This window comes from Macaca thibetana, chromosome 2, assembly GCF_024542745.1.
Source record: "Macaca thibetana thibetana isolate TM-01 chromosome 2, ASM2454274v1, whole genome shotgun sequence".
NCBI lineage: Eukaryota > Metazoa > Chordata > Mammalia > Primates > Cercopithecidae > Macaca > Macaca thibetana.
Window position 1 is genome coordinate 22,380,312 of NC_065579.1, and position 25,050 is coordinate 22,405,361.

General features: G+C 36.9%; 2 protein-coding genes across 4 annotated transcripts in view; one reads left to right on the forward strand and one right to left on the reverse strand.

The window, feature by feature from the left end:
- Positions 1–10,312, forward strand: part of NGLY1 (N-glycanase 1) — a 67,744-nt gene extending 57,432 nt beyond the window's left edge. For 2 of the 3 annotated variants that reach the window (XM_050779459.1, XM_050779460.1), the window contains 3 exons: positions 292–477; positions 9,390–9,567; positions 9,950–10,312. In XM_050779459.1, coding sequence (XP_050635416.1) covers positions 292–477; positions 9,390–9,567; positions 9,950–10,125 — 540 coding nt within the window. In that variant the 3' untranslated portion in view covers positions 10,126–10,312. The remainder of the gene's footprint in view (positions 1–291; positions 478–9,389; positions 9,568–9,949) is intronic. The other variant, XM_050779462.1, reaches the window with a different exon arrangement.
- Positions 1–25,050, reverse strand: part of OXSM (3-oxoacyl-ACP synthase, mitochondrial) — a 488,173-nt gene that overhangs the window by 68,334 nt on the left and 394,789 nt on the right. The gene's annotated exons all lie outside the window — the stretch shown is intronic.

Below are 25,050 nucleotides of genomic sequence, written 5' to 3' on the forward strand. Positions count from 1 at the left end.
ATAGTGGTGGTGGTAGAAAAGAATAAAAATTAATGAATTCATTGAATGCAAAATCACAAAAATATAAGTCAGAGCTCATACTTCTTGTTTTTCTCTCTAGTAATGTTTAGAGCTATAATAACATCATACTGATTATATTTAATTTATAAAATAATTTCCAAATTTTCCAATGGCACCAATTTTTTCTTTTCAATTTTGAAGGATTCTCTTACCACTCTGCTTAGTAATTTCTCTTTTTTCTTTTTTACATCTTTCATAATGTTGAAAAACTAATTCTGCTTTCTTTTTAAGAGAAAAGAAACCTCGTTTATTCCCTCTGAAAATGAGAAGATTTCTAAACAGCTCCACCTTTGTTATAATATTGTGAAAGATCGTTATGTTCGAGTTTCAAATAACAATCAAACCATTTCTGGATGGGAGAATGGTGTGTGGAAAATGGAATCTATATTCAGAAAAGTTGAAACAGACTGGCACATGGTAACTTAATACATAAAACCGTTTAAAACTTTTGTCATTGTTTAAGCAAATATAGATTGGCTTCATTTTTCAGTTGTGCAAAATATGAAAACTGATATATCATACTTATTTTTAGTAATCCTTTAACCTGGAAAAGAAAATTGTGTCCCCAGTGTGTAATCAAAAGTCCCCTAGAAATTCTTGCATTTTTATCAAGGAAGTATCTGTTTTCATCTAAGAGGATGAATTTAATTCTTTCATGGGGAAAAATAATCAAATGTATGATGAAGTCATGTGACTGATTTTTGCATGAATATATATATTCTATTCAATACTATATATATACACTATTCAATACTATAAATATATATATATAGAGAGAGAGTGAATTAATTCCTTCACAGATGTGTATTGATTACCCATTAAATACAGGCTATTTAGGGAGTATAATAGATTTAGTTCAAAATTTCAGAAAGCTAAACATCTAATAGGCAGTCACTTCAAAGAATGGATGATTGAGCAGCAATATTGGTTATTTCTTCTCTGTATCTTAAAAAAATAAGTAAGTAGAGGTTAGGACTATAGCAGTGCATTTATACCAAGTTGCATGTTATCATCACATGCTGTCAGTAACAAATAAGAGGCTTTGCTTTAAAACTGCCTGCTCCTTAGAAATACACCAAAAATAAACTTAAAGCTATTCACATGACCTCAGTAGATCTGATCTTATTATTGATAGAGTTTCATAGGAATTAATTAACTTATAGGAAGCTTTTAAAGTTAATTTACCAAGATACTTGAGTGGGAAGTTGTTCACTTGTAAAATATATTGGATAGATTTAAAAAGTGAGACACATATAAACAGCTGCTAGTGTTTATGAGCATCTATTATATTCTGTCACCATACTAGGCATTAGTCAGATTACCAAAGACGTCTATACAGTGATAAGGTCTCTGCTTTTCTCTTTTTCAACCGTAAGTTTTTGTTCAAAAACTTACCTTGCTGCTTAAACATAGAAATACTCCATTTATATCACATTGTCTAATACTAAAAAAGTTGAGGCATTTTTGTATTAATAACTTATAGGATTATTCTAAATTTTGGAATTTTCTTCTTTAGCTAAAGAAATGCATAAAAATAGAGATAAAATTTAAAATTTCAAGATATCTGTAATTAGTTAGGTAGTTGATGAGAGAGGATGAACATCTTCTAGAAGACTATCCTTAGCCTAAGAATTTCTCTGAACAGAAAGCAAGATAGAATAAAAGTGTTATTTATCCAGTGACTATACTTGCTGAAATGGAGAAAAATCATGTGTTTCCTCCTAACCAGCAACATTAGTAAAATAGTAATGATGGGGAAAATAGTGATATGTTACAGAAGATGTGATATGCCAAGAAACAGAACTACTCTATGGAGTATTCCTTCTTTGTCTTATACACTCATTTGTTCATCAGCAAACTTGTACTGTTGTGCCAGGCATTATTCTCAGCTACATGGACAAAAAGATGATTCCTGACCTCACGATCTAAAAGGGGAAGCCAAAGCATAAACCGCCATCTTAACCATGATGCAGAGTGCTATAATAAGGATATCAGCACATTGCTATGGAAACAGCGAGGTGGGAGTGATTAGCTCTGGCTGTGGGAGTTGGGCAAAGCTCCACTGAGCAGACGACATTTGAGCTGGACGCTGAAGGTTGAGTAGGTGTTCATCAGGCAAGGAAACCAAAACAAGGCATGGAGTACGTGGCATGTTTCAGCATCTCCAAATAGAACATTTTAGCCACAGAGGGTCTATTGTATGAGAAAGATTTAAATAATGTAAATGATAGACAAAGGCCATTAAATAGAAAACACACCCCTATTCAAGTAAAGCTTATGCCTTGATATACTTTTATGAAGGGTACCATTTTTTTTAAGTTGAATGAGTTTCTTTCTAGCTACATATATTTAGTATCAAATGAAGAAAAATACTAGAATCTTATAGACAGTGATAACTCGGAAGTAACAATTGTCATTATAATTTGGGTATTCCATCTAAATCAGTATTTCTGGTTCTGTACTAGCACGCCCCCAATTAGGGATTTTCTAGCTCTGTTGAATAGTAAATGTATTTTTCACCACACTTTTTCTTGGTAATCTCCAACCAGGTGTCATGACAGATCACATGCAGCCTGCTTTCAGAGTTTTAGAACAGATTCTTTACCTCTCAAAGAGGTATCCTCCCAGGAGCACAAAGATTAAAATTTGCTATTTAGCAAATAACATTGTTCAATAATATGTGAATTGAAAAGAATATAAAAACTAAATCAAGAAAACCAGTATGCTTTTTGGGAGGCAAGTGATAACACCTTGATAAAAGTAGTATTAATAGCTTCCTTGCTAATCTCCATCTGCCCTAATCCTTTCAAACCTGTGATCCATGCTAAGTTTACAAAAACTTAATCCTTAACTGAGTGCTCTTAGAGTAAGACATAGCTCCAAGTCTTTTCCAAATCTGCTCCTTGCCTTCTTCTCTGGCTTTGCCTTGCACTATGCTACCCCTTGCTCTCTGCATTGCAGATATATTGCCCCTTCTCCCTTCTTCACAGAACCTCCTATACTTCTCTTTTTTGATTAATGTATTCTTAACCTTGCCACTTGGTCCAAGCCTCACTCCCTCAGGTCCCAGCAAACTGAATCCATTTCCCTCTTTATAGGTTCATTTGTACCATGTACCTCTCTTTCATGGCATGTATTCAACAAATAGGTATGAGAATAAATTATTTGTCTCTTTCTGTAACAATGTTTGCATTAGATTGTAAACAATTCTCAGGGGGAGACCTTGTCTTTTTCTACTCACTTTTGTACTCTCAGTATTCATACATCTGGCATAGTACCCGATACATAGTAAGTGTTTAGTAAAGATTGGTGAATGTAAGAATGTATGTGGCATAAATTCTGCATCACCCCTAGGACTATGTAGAGCACTGTAAAAACTTCACTTTGTTGAGTGTCCTTTAGATGGTCTTAGATACTTTTTGGTTTTGATCAGTTTTCTCTCTCTTTGTCACTACAGTCATTTTAGCATTTTGATGGAGGGGGCGGGTGCATGGCATTATGTCAAGAATTCATTCAGCACTTAGCGAATATGCACATTGTCAAATATTGTGCTTGGCAGTCAGATGTAATGGTGAATTAAGAGGCAAGCCTCAAGGTGCATATCAGCTGGTAAATGAAAGACATGTGTGGGCCAACCGTTTAGATTAATGGGGTAAATGGTAGAAGAGTATGTGTTTGTTTATGATACTGAGAGAAAGAAGACAGAAACAAGAGCCACTAACACCCTGAATCTGAGTGAAAAAAACCTCATACTCCAAGTATTTTGTTTTGTTTTTTTTTTTGTTCACTCTACACGTATTTTGTTTTGTTTTTCTGTTCTCTCTACAACAATCAACTCAGACCTCTGTGACCAAATATGTGGGGGGTGGGTTCCCCCAAATAAGCAAGCAAGCAATTCTGTAGCAGAACCAGCTGAGTGACCTCTAATGCAATCAATTCTAACATAATCTTCATGGAGATAACATTAGATCCCAAATGTTGAGGGCTTAGTCCCCAAGACTGTCTCCTCCCCACTTCAGATGCCAGTCACAAGCTCCAGTTTGTTTTACCTGTGCTTCTTACCAACTGACTGTAAATCAGGTTCCTATCACTCTCTCCTTGGAGTCAATTAATTTGCTAGAGTGACTCACAGAACTCAGGGAAATACATTTAGTGGTTTATTATAAAGGATATTACAAAGGATGCAGATGAAGAGATGCAGAGGACAAGGTATAGGAAGGCACATGGAGCCCCTCTGCCCTCCCCAGGTGCGCCACCCTCTAGGAACCTCCATGTGATCAGCTCTCCAGAAGTTCTCCAAACGCTGTTCTCATAGGCCTTTTGTGGAGACTTCATTGGATTTTCATAACCATGACAACAGTGTAGAAATATGTTTGGACAAAAAGGGTGTGATCTGATACTAATAGCCTGACAAACCCCAGCAAAGCCTATCTGTTCAGATTCTTCTTGGTCTCTGTGCAGCATTTCCACCTCCAGGGTATGGAACAGGACACTTTCTGAAACAGGGGTGTTATGACCCACAATCAGACAAGGTAGGTCAGATAAATTCTTTATGGTCAGCTCCAAGACAGAAAGTTGTGGGGAGAGTAGAGTATATGTTTAGTTTCCATGGCCTGCCTTAGAAATAACAAAGGCTATGGGAGTTATGAGCCAGGAACCGTGAATGAAAATCTGGAGAGATATATATACACACACACATATCATAGTATCACACTGAGTCAGGGAAGGCCTTTGAGAAGAAGTAATATCTGAGTTGGCTTTTGGAGAGGAGGAAGAGGGAGAGTTTCTTAGTATGAGGATAGGATATGGAAGGGGAGGTTGTTTGGGGACCTGAGGAATAGTGGGTTTGAAAGCACTGAGGTGAGAGACATCTGGTGTATTCAGGAAAGAGTGAAAAGTAGAGAGTATGAAGGAGAATAGTGAGAAATGAGACTAGAGAGGTAAATAATTGTCAGGTCCCAGGGACTTTGATTACCTTGCAATTATGTAACAGGAAACCATGAAAGTTTCCTATTTCACATGGAGTAAATTGGAAGTATACATGGAAATCTTAAAAATTCTAACCAGATTCTCCAAATGGAATAAATTGGAAGTATACACAGAAATATTTAAATACAGTGGGAACTAGGAGTGGATTCATGTTTGATTTTCAAGATAAAATGGAATAACCAAAAATAAGACTCATTGCAAGTACCAGTTTACCAGCAACAATTTAAGATCCCTTGAAATACAACTATTTTGCTCTATATCTGTAGGAATGACGACCATCAGGGTGCCTGCTGTATGGTGAACTTAATTTGAGTGAATCTTAGCAGCATAAGTAGAACAATAATTTTAAGAATGTATTAAAGAAGAGCTTCAAACAATATAGTACAAACTGAACCTCTAGGGAGCCATAGCAGCCTGACATGTAGTAATCAAAAAATCTTTGAGCAAAGATCTTCTATAGAATATTAATTACATAAAGAAGCCAACATGCAAATTGTTCAGTCCTGAAAATAGTGGTTACAGCCACAACCCGAAGGACAAGTTCTATTTGTATACATTGTGAATAGTATGGCTTATGCCTAAACCCTAGACACACAGGTCTTGTTCTCACCCAAAGGTTGTATATGCCCATATGTGCTTACAGACATCAAAAAGGAGCAAGGATGGGTCACTGGTGGGAGGAGGGTTGGGGTGGTATATATAGAATATGGGAGAAAACCTCCATGATTTCTGACTTTACTAGCACTCCTGCTAAAGTAGGATAGCAACACTCACCTTTTAGAGACCTACAAATTACAAAACCGAGCTTATAGAATGTACACAATAAATTAAAAAAAAATTTTTAAGCTAACAGGCAAAAATGTGTCTATCAAATAACTCATGATGTTAGGAATAATCAGCAGTTATAAAAAAATGTTTTTTCTCTACACTAAACAAGTGAATGTTTGCCTTTTTTCCCCCTTTTAAATAAAGGTATAGTTACTGATTGTGTTGGTATTATACATAGACAGGACCAGATTTGGAGGTTTTTTATAAATTCCATTGTTTTGGCACATTTTAATTTACCAAACTGAGTATACGTATTCTTGGTAACTTTCTACCACCTCTAAAAATGAGTCTTTGACAGAATATATTGTGCAAAAAAGATGATAGGAATTTTCTATATAAATAGGGTGTTACTGTTTCTTTAGCATGAGACATTTTTTATTTTGCTCATAGTATGTTTGAATGTTTAAACATGTAAGTATTAAATCATGACCTCTATCTTATTCTTTAACTTTCTAGTCTTAAAAGCTGATGATGCCTTTAGGACTGAAAATTTTAAGTCTTTAATAAATGCTGTCAGGCATGTTCAACAGCTACTATAAACCTTCTCTTACAGTTAAAACCACAGTTCTGACCCAGACCCACACAGTATAATTAAGGCAGTTATTGGAGTAAGCTAGATTTGAAGTTAACCTAATTCAACCTATCATATTTTATACCCATACTTTTGAGGGACATTTGAATCTAGTGAGCTCTGAAAATACACAAGATACAGAAATGCATGTTGAGATATAAATTTTTATGTCTTAAGATTACTTTCCTCAAGTCTTTTAGTTCTTTTAATTCACCTTTCTTCCAGTAACCTCTCTGTTTGGCTCTTCTTTCCCAGATATCCCCCTTTGGTAGCCATTCCTTTAAAGGAGCGATTAACCTGTGTGTAACTCAGATGTCTAATAGTTTAGGATGGGTGAAACTAATGACTCCCAGGGAACACCGGTGGAGTCCTGAGTCCCACGTCCTCCTTACAAACGGCTTTAGGAGGAGCATGCAGTAGGAACATACATGAACACTAGAGGATGTTATAGTGACGTTGTCCAAACTTAAATGGAGCAATTGACAGTTCCACGTCTAGGTTTGTCAACAACAAACAACAGTTGGCTATACATACCTAGTTTAAGTAGTAGTTTCAGATCATTTTCTTTGGAGAGTGATTGCTCAGTTGTTACATAATCTCTAACTCACTGATTCTAAAATTTTTCAGATTAACGGGCACACCTGGAAGAAAAATAGCTATAGGTTGGTTGTCAAATAGATGGTGATTAGAATACTATTGGTGATTGATGTTTTTACTTGATGAGTAAAGACCAGAATACAGAATAGTACATGTAATAGGATATTCCATGGCAGATGTGTTTTATATGGTACTTTCAACTATTTTCCCCTGAGCTAGAGTATGAGTTAGATGTTCCTAAAAAGATCAAGTCTAACATGAATATATATACACATATATATATATATTTGCATACAGATCTTTAATACTTAATATTTACTAAATGTTTTTATTTTTATTTTTTTTTTTAGACAGAGTCTCGCTCTGTCACTTGGGCTGGAGTGCAGTGGCACAATCTCACTCACTGCAACCTCCGCCTCCCTAGTTCAAGCAGTATTCATGTATCAGCCTCCTGAGTAGCTGGGATTACAGGGGTGCACCAACATGCCTGGCTAATTTTTGTATTTTTAATAGAGACGGGGTTCCACCACGTTGGCCAGGCTGGTCTTGAACTCCTTATCTCAAGTGATCTGACTGCCTAAGCCTCCCAAAGTGCCAGGATTACCCGTGTGAGTGACCGCGCCTGGCCCTAAATGCTTTTATGAATCCAGAAACTGTGCCCCCCAGAGAGCTTATGATTTGATGAAGGTAGGTCAGAATATGGGCAGTATCAAGGAGTATAGTATACAAAAATATAAAGGAGCATTGGCAATTCAAGGTGGGATGAAATTGTGGAGTATTTTCTTTTCTTTTCTTTTTTTTTTTTTTTTTTTTTGAGATGGAGTCTTGTTCTGTCTCCCAGGCTGGAATGCAGTGGTGCAATCTCGGCTTACTGCAAGCTCTGCCTCCCAGGTTCACACCATTCTCCTGCCTCAGCCTCCCGAGTAGCTGGGACTGCAGGCGCCCGCCACCATGCCCGGCTAATAGTTTGTATTTTTAGTAGACACAGGGTTTCACTGTGTTAGGATGGTCTCGATCTCCTGACCTCGTGGATCCGCCCGCCTCAGCCTCCCAAAGTCCTGGGATTACAGGCATGAGCCACCATGCCCGGCCTAATTGTGGAGGATTTTTAAAGCTAATAGATTAGACTTAATGTAAGAACCAAGTACTTGCTGTACCTTTCAGACCAGGCAGATGACATAAAGAGAGTGGGATTTTAAAACATTAACCTGATCAGAGCCAGGCACGGTAGCTCACACCTGTAATCTCAGCAACTCAGGAGACTGAGGCAGGCGTCCAAGTGAGACCCTGCCTCTAAAAAATTTTTTTAATTAGCCAGGCATGGTAGTTGGAGGCTGAGACAACAGAGTCATTTGAACCCAGGAGTTCGAGGCTGCAGTGAGTTATGATCGCACCACTGCATTCCAGCCTGGGTGACAGAGTGAGACCCTGTGTCTAAAATAATACACTTGAAAATAAAAATATGATCAGAGCAATTGGAATTGCACAGCAGTAGTCAATTGCAGCAAGATGAGTGTAAAGTCTAAACTGTAGTAGTAAGTGCAGTATTAGTGAAGAAGGGGTTTCTTTCCAGGAATTATTTCAAACAAATACATAGAATTTTGTGGGAATTCAGATGTAAGGGATGAACAACTGAAGAGTCAGAGTCTTAAGAGTTTGAGCATGGTTGAAGAGAGTGACCTGTGAAAGACCAAGGCTATGGATGTCAGTTTTCATGGCAATGTTTTGAGGAGTGTAGATAGAAGTATGAGAGGGAATGAGCTGGAAGCAGCCAGTAGGCTTAGATGCCTTCAATAGTATACATTTAATGTGCTAAAGGGTATTGATGAAGGAACAGGGAGCATGCCATTTAGAGAAGTGAGCACAGATATCACCTTTTAAACCGTTAGTTAGCAATGGCTGAGGTATTTTCTCGATTTAGAGGCTACAGCATATCACGTCACGCTAGGAAAGCGTATATGAAAATCCAGACTTAGAAAAGAAATAAAAATTAAGGAGTAGTTGCATTTAAAAGGATTCTTCATTTTCAGCAGGATTAATCATAAAACTCATTTTAAAAAGTTGTCTTAATATAAAAGAATATGATTTACCAAAATTTGGTTAGTATGCAGTCCTTAGAATTGCACTTATTGGGGACATCTGCATTCAAAGATGCCATGGGAAAAATTGCCAAAAAAAAAAAAATATGTTAGCAGTTAAAAACCTTTTCAACAGGGAAAAGTTGGTTTTTAAATAACGACTTGTACATACTACCCTGTGACAGTAATATTCTTCACTAAGTTTGTTTTCTGTATTATTTCATTATTTCTGACAGTTCCTTTCTCCCCATCCCTACTCCTTATAGGTATATTTGGCCCGAAAGGAAGGATCATCTTTTGCTTATATTTCCTGGAAGTTTGAGTGTGGGTCGGTTGGCCTAAAAATCGATAGCATTTCTATTAGAACAACTAGTCAAACTTTTCAAACTGGAACAATAGAATGGAAATTGCGATCTGATACAGCACGAGTAGAACTGACAGGCGGTAAGCATTTGACTGGAGAATTAATCATGAAATATATATTTACCACTCTGAAGACCACTTGTACTTATTTGAGATGTAGTTCTTTTTTGTACCCAAGAGTTATTGATACTATTTCAGTTAAAAAAAAAAAAAAAATTTAAATAAAACCTGTGTGATCCCATTGTAACAGAAAGGCCGATGTTTTCTGTTGTGAAATACAAACGCAAGGAAAAAAATCATTTCTTTGTTTCAAAGGATGCATTTCTTCCATAAAGAATAATTTGTATTTATTTTTAAGGGTTTATTTTAACTTATACATCAGCCTATATAAAATGCATTTCAAAATGATCTGTGCTCTTTAAATTACCAAAAGCAAAATGTTAATTTTTTTCCCCTCGAACAGATAACAATCTTCACTCCTATGCTGATTTTTCTGGTGCCACTGAAGTTATTTTGGAAGCAGAATTAAGCAGAGGAGATGGTGATGTCGCTTGGCAACACACCCAGCTGTTTAGACAAAGCTTAAATGACCATGAAGAAAATTGTTTGGAGATAATTATAAAATTTAGTGAGCTTTGAGATCCTGAACATTATAGAAAAGCTAGCAATAATCAAGGACTTACTAAAGTAGTCTGTTGGTTCAGTGCATGCTTAGTTGGCTGTTACCACCCTGTGCTAGCATATTTCTTTTGCTAGCTATCCATCATGTAACCCTCATGAAAATTATCTTTATACTGTGGACTATAATAAAATATTGAATTAAAAACTTTCTTCCATATGTGACTATAATTTGGAGTAAAGTCTCATTGACCCAATATGGGATTTTAATCTAAAAACTATAAATATAGTTTTAAAAGTTAATGATATTCATGATTAAATGCTATTCATGATTATGATAAAATCTTGGGCTTGTGATAGTAATTTGACATTTTCTGATCAGCCATTCATTTCTTCAGAAGTGGTTGAATTAGTCTCCTAATATTTTTAATTTTTAATTAATGTGAAAGTACAGTATCTCATACATTATATAATGCATGAAAATTTATATGATTATAAATATGCAGGCATTTAAGAAATAAAATGAATTATTTTGCCTTACATCTTTTTAGTTTTTATTTTGGCTAACAAAAATCTTTTTTCTAAACATTGAAAAATACTTGAATAGATATGAGTTATGAAAACATTTAACATTGACAACATAAATTAGGATACATTTTAAATTCCATAATACGTGGACATTTTGAAAATGCCTTACCTTTGAGTTATATTTTTATCTACCTCATTGAATAAAATATTCTTGATTTTGAAAATACGTAACTATATTTTACAGTATCTATATATTGTATCAAGAGTTTTTGTGTATGTTCTCTATAACCTCTCAAATTAAGTTTAGTGAACATTTATTAAGCATTTATGTACAAAGCATTGTGATAGCACTGTGGAAGAAGCAGTGGTGAAAAACATAGCCCCAAGCCTCCAGATTCCTTTGTGCTGTTCTGCAAAGTGAGTTCTCAACTCTATACAAGAAAAAGACATACTCAGAGTCTCACCCTGTGCCACTCAATAGAACGTGACATGTATTGTAAAATACATAATAAGATCCTGAAACAAAGGTCTTATATTTATTCTTTTTTTCTTTTTAGAGATGAGATCTTGCTATGTTGCCTAAGCTGCTTGGAACTCCTGGGCTTAAGCAATTCTGTCACCTCAGCCTTCCAAGTAGCTGGGGCTATAGGCATGTGCCATTGCTCCCAGCTTATGTTTGCTTTACAGTTGCAGTAAAACTCTGCTGAGAATCTTTTTTTGCTAAAAAGTTATATTTCAAGAGAAGTAGTTTATGCATCTGAAATTATTAATATATCTTGAATATAAGAAAGTTTTCTGGAACTCTCAGTCTCGAAATTTTAACCTATAGTGGCCAAGTACTTAAGATCGGAAGGACTTGACACTTACCTGTCTTGTGGTGTCTGCTGTTGGCACAGTGAGTATTTTCATGATCATATGGGCTGATCCTGTTAATCAGCATGAAAAAACCTAGAACTGTTCAAGCAGTTTTATAAAGATGGTAATAGAATGTAGGAACTCAACTGAATGGATGCATTCTAACTTTTACTGTGGCTTTAAATAGAAAAAATGATTCGAGTTCAGATGGTTTATGTTGTTACAGAGTTGAACTGTCGAAGAGAAAAGGTAGTTGCACACTTTTTTTTTAAAATACTTTTCAATATATGTACATATTTTTCATTTTACTTTAAGTTCTGGGATACAAGTGCAGAACGTATAGGTTTGTTACGTAGGTATATGTGTGCCATCATGATTTGCTGTACCTATCAACTCATCATCTAGGTTTTAAGCCGTGCATGCATTAGCTGTTTGTCCCAATGCTCTCCCTCCCCTTGTACCCCACCTCCCATTTGGCCCCGGTGTGTGTTGTCCCTTCCCTGTGTCCATGTGTTCTCACTGTTCAACTCCCACTTATGAGTGAGAACATGCAGTGTTTGGTTTTCTGTTCCTGTGTTTGCTAAGGATGATGGTTTCCAGCTTCATCCATGTGTCTGCAAAGGACATGATTTCATTCCTTTCTATGGCTGCATAGTATTCCATGGTGCATATGTACCACATTTTCTTTATCCAGTGGGTCACTGATGGGCATTTGGGCTGGTTCCATGTGTTTGCTATTATAAATAATGCTTCAGTAAACATATATGCGCATGTGCCTTAATAGTAGACTGATGTATATTCCTTTGGGTATATACCCAATAATGGGATTGCTGGGTCAAATGGTATTTCTGGTTCTAGATCCTTGAGAAATCGCCACACCGTCTTCCACAGTGGTTGAATTAATTTACATTGCACCAACAGTGTAAAAGCATTCCTGTTTCTCCACAGCCTCACCAGCATCTGTTGTTTCTTGACTTTTTAATAATACCATTCTGACTGGCATGAGGTGGTATCTCATTGTGGTTTGGATTTGCATTTCTCAAATAATCAGTGATGTTGAGCCTTTTTTCATGTTTATTGGCCGCATAAATGTCTTCTTTTGAGAAGTGTCTGACCATATCCTTTGCCCACTTTTTGATGGGGTTTTTTGTTTTCTTCTTGTAAATTTGTTTAAGTTCCTTGTAGATTCTGGATATTAGATCTTTGTCAGATGGATAGATTGCAAAAATTTTCTCCCATTCTGTAGGTTGCCTGTTCACTCTGTTGGTAATTTCTTTTGTTGTGCAGAAACTCTTTAATTAGATCTTATTTGTCAATTTTTGCTTTTATTGCAATTGCTTTTGGCATTTTCGTCATGAAGTCTTTGCCCATGCCTGTGTCCTAAATGGTATTGCCTAGGTTTAATCAGTATGCAAAAATCACAAGCATTCCTATACACCAACGAAAGACAAGCAGAGAGCCAGATCATGAATGAACTCACATTCGTAATTACTACAAAGAGAATAAAATACCTAGGAATACAGCTAACAAGGGTGGTGAAGAATCGCTTCAAGGAGAACTACAAACCACTGCTCAAGGAAATAAGAGAGGACACAAACAAATGGAAAAACCTAACATCCTCATGGATAGGAAGAATTAATATGAAAATGAACATACTGCCCAAAGTAATTTATAGATTCAATGCTAGTCCCATCAAACTACCATTAACATTCTTCACAGAATTAGAAAAAATTAAATTTCATATGGAACTACAAAAGAGCCCATATAGCCATGACAAACCTAAGCAAAGAGAACAAAGCTGGAAGCATCACATTACCCGACTTCAAACCATGCTACAAGGCTAGAGTAATCAAAACAGCATAGTGCTGGTACTAAAACACATATAGACCAATGGAACAGAACAGAGACCTCAGAAAAATAACACATCTACAACCATTGCGACAAACCTGACAAAAACAATGGGGAAAGGATTCTGTATTTCATAAATGGTCCTGGGAAAACTGGCTAGCCATATGCAGAAAACTGAAACTGGTCCCCTTCCTTATACCTTATACAAAAATTAACTCAAGATGGATTAAAGACCTAAATGTAAAACACTTTTCTTAAATGTATTTCATGAGATTTTCAACCCAGAGCCTACCCAATATGTGTTAATAGATATTTTATTATACAGAAAAGTTTGGAAATGGTACAGAAGGTATGGGACAACACAGTTCTTGATAATGTGAAAAGTTGAGTGACAGCAAACTGGTAAGGCAAAAGTAACTTCGGCAAAGAATGTCAGATAGGACAAACCCCTCAGTGAGTGACCAATATTAAGGTACATTTTATTTAGGATCTTATGATTAGTAAGTTTTCCACTGCCATTGCATATTAAAAAGAATCTATACCCTGGTTTCAGGTCAGATCCCATCATGATGAATTCCACAGACACTGCTTGTTATTGCAGTGTTTTAAGAAAGTCCTTTGCTAGAAACCACATTCTCATGGTGAACAAGAAGTACATCTGATGCTTTGATCGATTTACAAGGAAAATAGTGCTTCTGATTAAAGGAGGGCCAGAGAACACTTTGTCATAGAACACTTTTGGGATAGAAAGTGTTGTTAGAGATAATTTAACCCAGATTTCTTACTTTTCAATGAGGAAAACTCAAGCCCAGAGAAGGTAAATGACCTGTCCTGACAATTCAGTGAATCAGTGGTATAGGCAAGATTCATTTCTACATCTAGTTGCAAGGTTATAGAATCAGAGACCTGTAAGTGGGTTGCTATTTTAATAGGTGTTATTATACTTTAATAGAAATGTTCAAGTTGAGAAGGTATTACAGTTGAAATTAGAAGGTATTAATATTGAAATATAGAAACTTTAATAGAAATGTTTAAGTTGAGATGGTGTTATAATTGAAATTGATTTTTCTAACCATAGTTAAGCTTTTCTAAAGACTTTTTTTCCTCTACAACAATAAATTGTATTTTGATTTTATAGTACCAGCAGATACACTCTTCATAAACTAATAGCAGATCCAGGTAGCACGCCTTCCTTAAATACTTTTGGGAGAAGAAGAAGAAACCAATACAGGTCATGATTGGTTTTATTTCTCTTAGCATATATTCAGTTACACTCTGCATATTGACAAAACACTGTTTTATTTCTGATAAGAGATTTAGAATAGACCTAAAACAACAGTCACCACTTTTTGAGTTTTTCATAAGTGCCAGTGACTTTCATTGTCTCATTTGATCATGATGGCATTGTACAGTAGATACTGTATCTTATCACTATTTTATAGATGATGAAACTAAAGAATTAAGTGGGAGCCAGTATTTTAATGGCTGTGTGTCCAACATCCCTTTCCTATTTCTTAAGCCTCAGTGAAAGCAGACTCAGAAGTTGAGACCTTGCTCTCTCCTTAGTTTTCTGAAGACTTGCTCTGGGAATAACAAAATTGTTTTATAACGATATAACAAAATATTATAAAGTAAAAGTGCTGCCTCCACTTCCCATGCTCTGTATTATTTTGCAAGTTAACTGCCAAAAATTTTACATGTGTCCTTCCAAAGGTTTCCTGTGGATTTTCATGTCTATATATGTATACACACAAACATATACATACAGTGTTCATGTGTTTGTTTTTTATGTAAATGGAAGTATATCCTTTTCCAGCTTATTTTTTAACAATGTGTCTTAGAAATCATTCCTTGGTCAGTCATGGATCTGCTACATTTATTTTTAACTGCTTCACAGTATTCCATAATTTATCCATTCTATTATTTACAGATATTTAGATTCCCCACCCTTTTTTGTTTGTTTGGTTTTTTTTTTTGGTTATTAAAATCCCTGCTACAATGAGCATCTTGGTACATATTTCTTTTACATAAAATACATTGCAAAGATATGTGCATTTTAAATCTGACTAGCTACTGTCAAATTGCCCTCTAAAGATAATTTACACATCCAGCAGTAGTGGTTGAGGACACGGATTTCCTTCCATTCTTACCGAAACTGAATATTGCAGTTGTGCTGGCCATCCACCAGAGATCCCCGCCTCTTAGCTTCCATACGCTTTGGGTTGTCCCTTTTATACTAAATTAGAGCTAGCCTATGTGTCCAGTAGAATATAGTGAGTAATCATGTGGTATTTCCGAGGCTAGGACATAAAAGCCTTGGCTTTCTTGAACTGGTCTCTCAGAAGAAGCTAGCTGCCATGCCACTAGGACGCTCCAGAAGATCCTGTGGAGCGGAACCGAGGCCTGCCTCCAATCGCAAGCACCAACCTGCCAGTCACGGAAGTGGTTTCTCCCACCCCAGTCAAGCCTTTAAAAACTAACTTAATGGGAATGAGACACCCCAAGTCAGAACTGCTCAGCCAAACCGCTAGTGAATTCCTCATGCATGCACAGAAACCATGAGAGAGAATAAATGATTTTTTAAGACATTGTTTCTGAGTGATTTGTTTATACATCATTAGATTACCAAAATAGCAATGTTACTTTTGCCATTCTGAACTGTGAAAAGTACCTAGTTTTAACTTATATTTCCCTGTTTACTTGTGAGGTTAAACAGTTTTTTTTTTGTTTTTTTTTTTTTTTGGGAATTTTACATCTCTCTTATTTATTTATTTTTTTAAATTTATTTATTATTATTGTACTTTAAGTTGTAGGGTACATGTGCATAACGTGCAGGTTTCTTACATATGTATACTTGTGCCATGTTGGTGTGCTGCACCCATCAACTCATCATTTACATCAGGTATAACTCCCAATGCAATCCCTCCCCCCTCCCCCCTCCCCATGATAGGCCCCTGTGTGTGATGTTCCCCTTCCTGAGTCCAAGTGATCTCATTGTTCAGTTCCCACCTATGAGTGAGAACATGCGGTGTTTGGTTTTCTGTTCTTGTGATAGTTTGCTAAGAATGATGGTTTCCAGCTGCATCCATGTCCCTACAAAGGACGCAAACTCATCCTTTTTGATAGCTGCATAGTATTCCATGGTGTATATGTGCCACATTTTCTTAATCCAGTCTGTCACTGATGGACATTTGGGATGATTCCAAGTCTTTGCTATTGTGAATAGTGCTGCAATAAACATATGTGTGCATGTGTCTTTATAGCAGCATAATTTATAATCCTTTGGGTATATACCCAGTAATGGGATGGCTGGAGGTTAAACAGTTTTTAAATATTCATTGGCCATTTTTGTTTTGTATGTAAATTTTCTATGTGTATGTATTATATATAATTATATGTTAATATGCTTACAATATGTAAAATTGAGTATATAAGCAATTCATACCTTTTTCTATTGGATGGGTTCTTTGTTTTGATAGTCATATTTAATATCCAACTCTTTTTTTTTTTTTTTTTCTTTTTTTGAGACGGAGTCTCGCTGTGTCTCCCAGCCTGGAGTGCAGTGGCGCTATCTCGGCTCACTGCAAGCTCCGCCTCCTGTGTTCACACCATTCTCCTGCCTCAGCCTCCCAAGCAGCTGGGACTACAGCACCCGCCAACTCGCCTGGCTAATTTTTTTTTTCTTTTTTTTGTATTTTTAGTAGAGATGGGGTTTCACCGTATTAGCCAGGATGGTCTGGATCTCCTGACCTCGTGATCCGCCTGCCTCGGCCTCCCAAAGTGCTGGGATTGCAGGCTCCAGCCACCACGCCCAGCCAATATCCAACTCTTTATGATTGTTTCTTCACATCAGCTTGCACTTGATGATTGTATTATCTTCTCTATCTCTTGAGATTACTAATTAGAACTACTCTAGAAGTCTCTTGTTACTGAAATATTTCTATTTTCTCTTGAATTGTATCACATTGTTCACCTTGGTTCTCTTTTATGTTTTCCTTAAATGTTTGATCCACTATATTTATAATTAAGGACTAAACTGATAATAACAGGGAACTGGCCTGGGTTTTCTCACTGATGACGTATTTTTTTGCCAGACCCTTCCCTTGGGTGGGAGGGCTGACAGCGGGACAGTGTAAGTGTTGAGCGTGGCATGCCAACCATGAGCTTTACCATGGAGTTCCTGGGCATCGGGTACACAGACCTTCAGACCCTCACTCCCTGCTTAGTACTTAGGTTCATTTGTTTTGGTGATTTTCTTTTTTTACTTCTTTCTTATATAAAGCATACACACAATTCCAAAGTCAAAACTGTATAACAAAGTGCAGATGTTTTGTTTCCAACTCTGTTTTCTTCTGTGTTTCCTTCTTCCATCCACCCCACCCTCATGGGTAACCACATTTATTAGCTTGGATTTATTCTTCCATCTTTCCCATTTTGAAAATAAAAGCAAAAAGCATTTCTTTTCCTTTCCATCACTGTAGACACGATTCTATACTCAGACACTGTTTTGCACTTTGCCTTTTTTTACTTAGTATTTCATGGAAATCATGCTACCTCAGTATTTTAAGAGCTTTCTCATTCGTTGTACAGCTGTGTAATATTTCTTTCAATATATGATAATTCACATTTTGACTTATCTCCAGGTAACATTTAACATTTTTTTAACATTTAAAAGTTAGTAGATTAACATAAAATCTGGATTTTTTTGGCTAATAGTGAAAAATTGGATCATGTAACAACACTGTGGTTTATAATTCCTGTATGGAAGCAGTTGGCTTAGCCTGACTATACCCATGCCCCCTTTAAGACAGGACCAGCATAGGACTTGTACTTCCTGTTCACCATAAACCCCACATCCCTGTGTCTGGCTCCTGTGCTGAAGCCTAGCGTCAGTCACCATTTACCCCAAGACTTACACCAGTGTTCCTAGAGAAATACTCCTCTATTCCTTTGTCTACCAAGGTTATAAAATCCAAGATGGACTAAATTGGTTGAATGATTTTATTTACACATTGATTCATTCATTTTCACCTGTAATCACTTTACTCATGAAAGTTACCTGCCTGTACATGTTAGAGTTTATGACTGCCCCTAAAAGAATGTACTGTGTTGCGTATATTTTAGTCAAGTTTAACATAATTGTTTTATATTACAAATTCTTAAGATTTGACATGTTGATTAGGGAGGTTGTCTTTGAATTGGTAGAAACTTAGACTCCATCAATAAGCTACATAGATTGTAGTAATCATTACTCTTATCAAATACAAAATATAGGAGACTTACCAATTTGTATGTCTTAATTTCTGTAACTTGTACCTTTTCTCAACTTTCAATTTTCCGTGAAGCAAATATTCCCAGTCCTTGTAGTTGTCTTTGGATTCTTGCAATGAGTAATTCTCAGAATGCTTTGTAAATATCACCACTGCATTTTGTGAAACTAGCTCTGCAGAGCTGGCTAGCTCCACCATAACACTCTTATGGTTTAAAAGAATTGTCATTAGTATTTTTGTTTTTCCCCCAGTTATTTCCTGCTATTATTTATTTTAGTTTTAATAACTACAAAGAAGTACAAAGAATAATATGACATAAACCAGTGCACTGTCCACTCAAGTAATACATATTAGCATTGTTTTATTTGCTTTACCTTCTAATGAAAAACGAAACACAGCACGTATAAAGATGAAATCTCCTATGGAACTTTGTATTAGTCCGTTCTCACACTGCTATAAAGATACTACCTGAGACTGGGTGATTTATAAGGAAAAGTGGTTTCATTGACTCACAGTTCTGTATGGCTTGGGAGGTCTCAGGAAACTTACAATCATGGCGAAAGGGGAACCAGGCATACCTTACGTGGTGGCAGTCGAGAGTGTAAAAAGCCCAAGGGAGGCTGGGCGTGGTAGCTCACGCCTGTAATCCCAGCACTTTGGGAGGCCAAGGCGGGCGGATCACCTGAGGCCAGGAGTTTGAGACCAGCCTGGTCAACCCCATCTCTACTAAAATCACAAAAATTAGCCGGGCAGGGTGGTGCGTGCCTGTACTCCAGAGGCTGAGGCAGGAGAATCTCTCGAACCCAGGAGGCAGAGGTTACAGTGAGTCAAAATGGCGCCACTGCACTCCAGCCTGGGTGACATAGTGAGACCGTCTCAAAAAAAAAGAGAAAGCCCAACGGAAACTACCATTTATAAAACCATCAGATCTCGTGAGAACTCCCACAGTATCACAAGAACAACATGGGGAAACTGCACCCATGATCCAATCACCTCCAACCAGTTCTCTCACTCAACACCTGAGGATTACAATTCAAGATGAGATTTGGGTGGGGGAACAAAGCTTAACCATATCAACCCTCTTCCTTTTTTTTTTTTTTTTTTTTTTTTAAGGCAGGGTCTCACTTTGTCACCCAGGCTGGAGTGCAGTGGTACAATCTCGGCTCACTGCAGCCTCAACCTACTCCTGGGTTCAAGCCATCCGCCTGCCTCAGCCCCCCAGGCAGCTGGGACTACAGGCACGTGCCACAATGCTCAGCAAATTTTTGTATTTTTCTGTAGAGAGAGGGTTTCACCATGTTGCCTAGGCTGGTCTTGAACCTCCCCAAAGTGCTGTGATTATAGACATGAGCCACTGCGCCCAGCCGGACCGTCTTTCAGTCCCATTTCTCCTACCTTCCACAGAGGCACCTGTAATCAGTAATTCTGTTTATTCTATGATCTTTTGCTATATACATATATTAACAATATACAATGTTGATTCATATGGTTTTAAGTCTACATAAATAGTATATATAGTACATAAGGTTCTGCAACTTGCTTTTTTATTCATTTTCTATGTCTGTGTTGATACATATAGGTCTTGATAACTCCTCTTAAGTGCTGCATAGATTCCATCATTTAACAGTACCCCAATTTGGCCGGGTGCGGTGGCTCTAGCCTGTAATCCCAGGACTTTGGGAGGCCGAGATGGGCGGATCACGAGGTCAGGAGATCGAGACCATGCTGGCTAACACGGTGAAACCCCGTCTCTACTAAAAAAATACAAAAAACTAGCCGGGCGTAGTGGCTGGCGCCTGTAGTCCCAGCTACTCCGGAGGCTGAGGCAGGAGAATGGCGTGAGCCGGAGAGGCGGAGCTTGCAGTGAGCTGAGATCCGGCCACTGCACTCCAGCCTGGGCGACAGAGCGAGACTCCGTCTCAAAAAAAAACAACAAACAAAAAACAGTACCCCAATTTATTTCTCCCTTATCGACTTGATGGACATTTAAGATATTCTTACTGTTTAGTAAGTTGTTAGTATCACAGCTAATGCTTTATCTCCTTGTAGATAAGTGTGAACTAGGATATATTCCTAGAAATGGAACTGGTGGGTCATAGGATATGTGTATTTTCAAATGTATTGCCAGTTGTTCTATAAGATGTTTAATGCTAACTTACTCATGTCCTGCTTCTCTACATCCTAGCCTATATGCAGTATTGTTAAACGTTATAATCTTTGCCAGTATGATCTGTGTAAAATCGTATTTTCTTACTTTGTGGTTTTTCTTTTTTTTCTGATTATGGGTGAGTTTGAGTATCTTTTCACATTTATTGATCATTTGGGCTTTCTGTTCTGTGACCAAATATTTTGCTTTCTTTTCTTTTCTATTGTTTGTCCTTTTCTTCTTGCTGGTTTTTAGAAGGTCCTTATGTATTCTGGACAGTAATCTTTTGTCTGTTATATATTTCTGTAATATTTTCTCCATATATGATCCATCTTTTAAATTCATTGATTATTTTTTGTTAGAAACAACACAACAAAGCCATATTCTCTACAAGATCTGTTTAGAAAGATAACCTTTGACTTATACCTCTTTGTAAGCACTGGAGCCAATCTAACTGGAAAAAGGGCTTTGTGGGAAGAAAAGGGACAGTGGTTTCCGGTAGGAAAAAAACAAAACAAAACAGGTGTGCTAAATTCCTGGAGTCCTTGAAATCCAACACCGAATAAAATTTTATGTTTGATGGCAATGTGCTTATAATTGAGAGAATGTTTAGGCTTAGAGAGAAGTAAGTGCTTGAAAAGGAAGACATTTTCATGCTGAATTCCTTGGTCAGAAAGACTATCATCTGAAATGTTATGTCATCCCTTTCAGATGCAAAAAAACTTAAAAAAGCAAAGAGAGTCTTTGATCTTCACTTAATAAATATGGAGCCATCAAAAGCTCTTGAACTCCTTGTAAACTTAAATTTGAAACAGATTAAATGCTGAGGGGGAATGATAGCCGGAGAGCTTTTTGAAATGGATCATGAAGTAACTGAATTTCAAAAAATTCATGGTTGAGGAAATGAGGATGGTAATTTCATTTTGATCCAAATAATCTGACTGTATGAGGAATGTTAGCACTGAATGGTCATGCATTCAAGCTGTGTATCTTTGCCACTAAGGGAAAAAATTATGGTATTTTTCAAAATAAAATACTATTAGCCCGAAAATGCCAGGTGGCAGAGGAGTTACCCAAAGGGTAAGGCACAAACTCAAGTACCACTTTTTTCATGTATGGGAGTATATGTCTACATTGAAGCAGTCACAAGCTTCCTGAGGACCAGGATGCTTCACTTCCTGCTCTCCTTCCACTTCTCTGTAGAAAACTGCCATGCCAGTCCCTGGATGCATACAGGAGCTGCATGAATGCCTAATATATGCATATGAAATAACCATGACTCCTAGAACATATTTTCAGTGGGAGAATGAAAACATTTTCCATTTGATACCTCATACTCTTCTCTCCACATCATAAACCGTAACTCATGAAATCTTTTGGAAACTTCATTTTGCTTTGTGAGTGCGAGTTAATTATTTTTCTTAGTTTGGATGCAGTGTTGGGTTTAAGCCTCATTTTCTGATAAAAGTATGATTTTTATTTCACTGCAGAAGGAATTGCATACAGATTAAATTATACTTCTATTTACAAAATAATTCCTCTTGTAAACTATTTGTGAATGTATTACAATGGTAATACATGAATAGAAAGAGGAAGAAAAGAAATTACAAGATGTGTAGTTAATATTTCTGCTATTTTCCTTTTGTAATCAAGCCTTGCACAGCGCATGACCTCTCAGTGTTCTTCAGAGCAAGGACTATGCATCACACCATATGAGGAGTGTGTTTAAAATGCAGACTTCTGGATCTCATGTAGGAGATTTCAAGTCAGAATCCTTGGCTGAGGCTAGGGAATTTAGTTTATTAACAAGTCCCTGATTCTTAAATGGATAAACATTTGAGAACTACTGTTCTAACCTAATGCTTACATTTTTATAATGAGGAAATTGAAGGTCAGAGAGTTAAGACATTGGCCCAGGTTACACAAGTTAGTAATTCCTTGACCAGTGTTTAATATTTGGAAGAGTCTCTAATTGCTAACCTGTCTCATTCTTTTTTACCAATATTTTACTAACGTGGGTTTTTTTGTGTGTTTTATTGTAATTTCCCTTGAGTCATTATGTGCTGGCTGCTTTTTTAACTTGAAAAAGGAGTAGCTTCAGCTTTTTCTGGTTCTCTTCTCTCAACTCATTTGGAACAGAGAGTTACCTCCAAAGGGAGAAGAGGAGAAAAGAAAGGAGGGAGAAAGAAAAATGGTGTCTTAGATTAACTGTGCCCATTTCTTTGCATCATATTTCACCTTGAACCCACTGCAGTTTGTCTTTTACCCATTCACTCTGCTGAAACACAAGATGGCAAGGCTGTTAGGGACTGTGTTCTGTTCTTTTTTGTTGCCCCTACTATACTTAGCACAGCACTCAAGAGGGACATAGTAAGAGGCAGCAAACAGTAAGCAGATAAACTACAGAATTAAAAGAATCCAAAGTGGATTCCCTGCCTCTCCAGGAAATTGTGACTCCTTTGGGGTATATTCAGTAGTTTTGCTCCAGAACAAATTCTAAAAATTTTGCATCCACTGTGCTGTAGATGATTGTACAAATATGTGAAATGTTATTGAATATCCACTTTTGAGCTCTTTATGTTAGCCTTCAAGTAGTAGTCTCAGATACATGGATATTTCTTCATTCTCCCTCAGTCAGGGGGACTAGATCTCTCTCAACTTGCATTCTGGTTCCTTTTCTGATTGAATCTATCAGCATAATTCAGCTTGGCTTTCTGGTACCCTAATCAGTTGAACAAGTGATCATCTTATATTGAAATTGCCATGTATGTTATTTACATTAAAATTTATGGTTAAAATCATCACAGGGATAGCTTGACAGCAGTGCACATACCACAACTTTCTTAAAACTTTTTTTTTCATGGTCAATTCTTATCTGTCTTTCAGTTCTTCCTGCCTAACTGAGGTATTTTACCAAAGCTCGATTTTGAGTCTTCGTTCTAATTTCACTATGCCTTTTATAGAATTGAATATATCTCATAGTTTTACTGATCAACCTAGACGTAAAGAACTCCCACTGTTCGACTTCAGGCAGGCAGATATCTCAGTGATGTCTGAGTTTCACATCTTTGGCCACCTGGGTTCCATTTCTGTGCAGATATTCCACTGCCGTTCTCAAACACAGTCCAGTCTTTCGTATGACAGGCTTCTTGTTAATGACTGTGTAGGAGCCAGCTCGATATTCATAATATAGTTGATTCAATCATTCAGTTATTATTGACAGTCTAATCTGTGTCAGGAACTAAGTACTAGGAATATAGCGATGAATAAAATAGACAAAAAAAAAACCCTGTTCTCATAGAATTTATATTTTAGAGAGAGGAGTTTTAAACAAAATATACACATATTTAGATAGTGATAGATAGATGTTTAGATAGTGATAAATTCCAAAGAGAGTAACAGCGAAATGACTGACAATTTGGTGTGGCTTTATTGTCTACACTCACCTCTACCTGCCAGATGTTGGTTACAAGGAGGACACATTACCATTCATTACCATATTTCACTGTGAGTATTAAATAATTTAGATAGGCTATGCATTTTGCACACTTCCTTGAGCTAGCTGCAAGCATCCCCCTTTCTCCCTCACTGGTTGCCCTCCCACCATTGTGTCATCAGGATAAACCCAATGCACCTTTTCTTCATATGAAATCCTTTGCTCTCCCATGTGTTGTGTCAGTGATGGTAACTGTGGCCCTAACTGTTGTTGGAGGTTATTGAAGGACCAACCATTGGCCTAGTAGTGTTGTACTAGACATTGATTAAGAGGAATGTTGATGTGAAACTAAGGGCTTAGCAGCGTCTTTCCATCTCTACCTGGACCAATTTGCCTTCTTGCTTTGGTCTCACTAATGTCCCGTCAGTCTAGTGGAGCTGCCTTGTTAAATAGTTGTATCGATTTAAGTAATTTCCTTCTCTGAGTCTGTTTCATTATATGATACATGAGATAATAACTCCAACTTTTCAAGAATGTAGTGAGAATTAGAGATATTTTAAGTAAAGCATTAGCATGATGCTTGGATACAGTAAGATTCAATGAATGGTAGTGGTTATTGTGACTGACCTTCTCTCTTCCTGGAGGGCCAGACCTGGTTAAACCTCGCCTTCTCAAAATTCAGCCTTGGCTGCTCCTGTGTAGATGCCTTTCTTCTCATTCATACTTGCTTCAACCATAACATCTCTTTGTTAATTTGCAGTTATCTCCAAAGATGTAACAAGAAAATCAGATTCTGAAGAAATTGTTAGTCCTAAATAATATGCAGTAAATATTAACTTAAAAGCAATTAAAATTTATTTTTA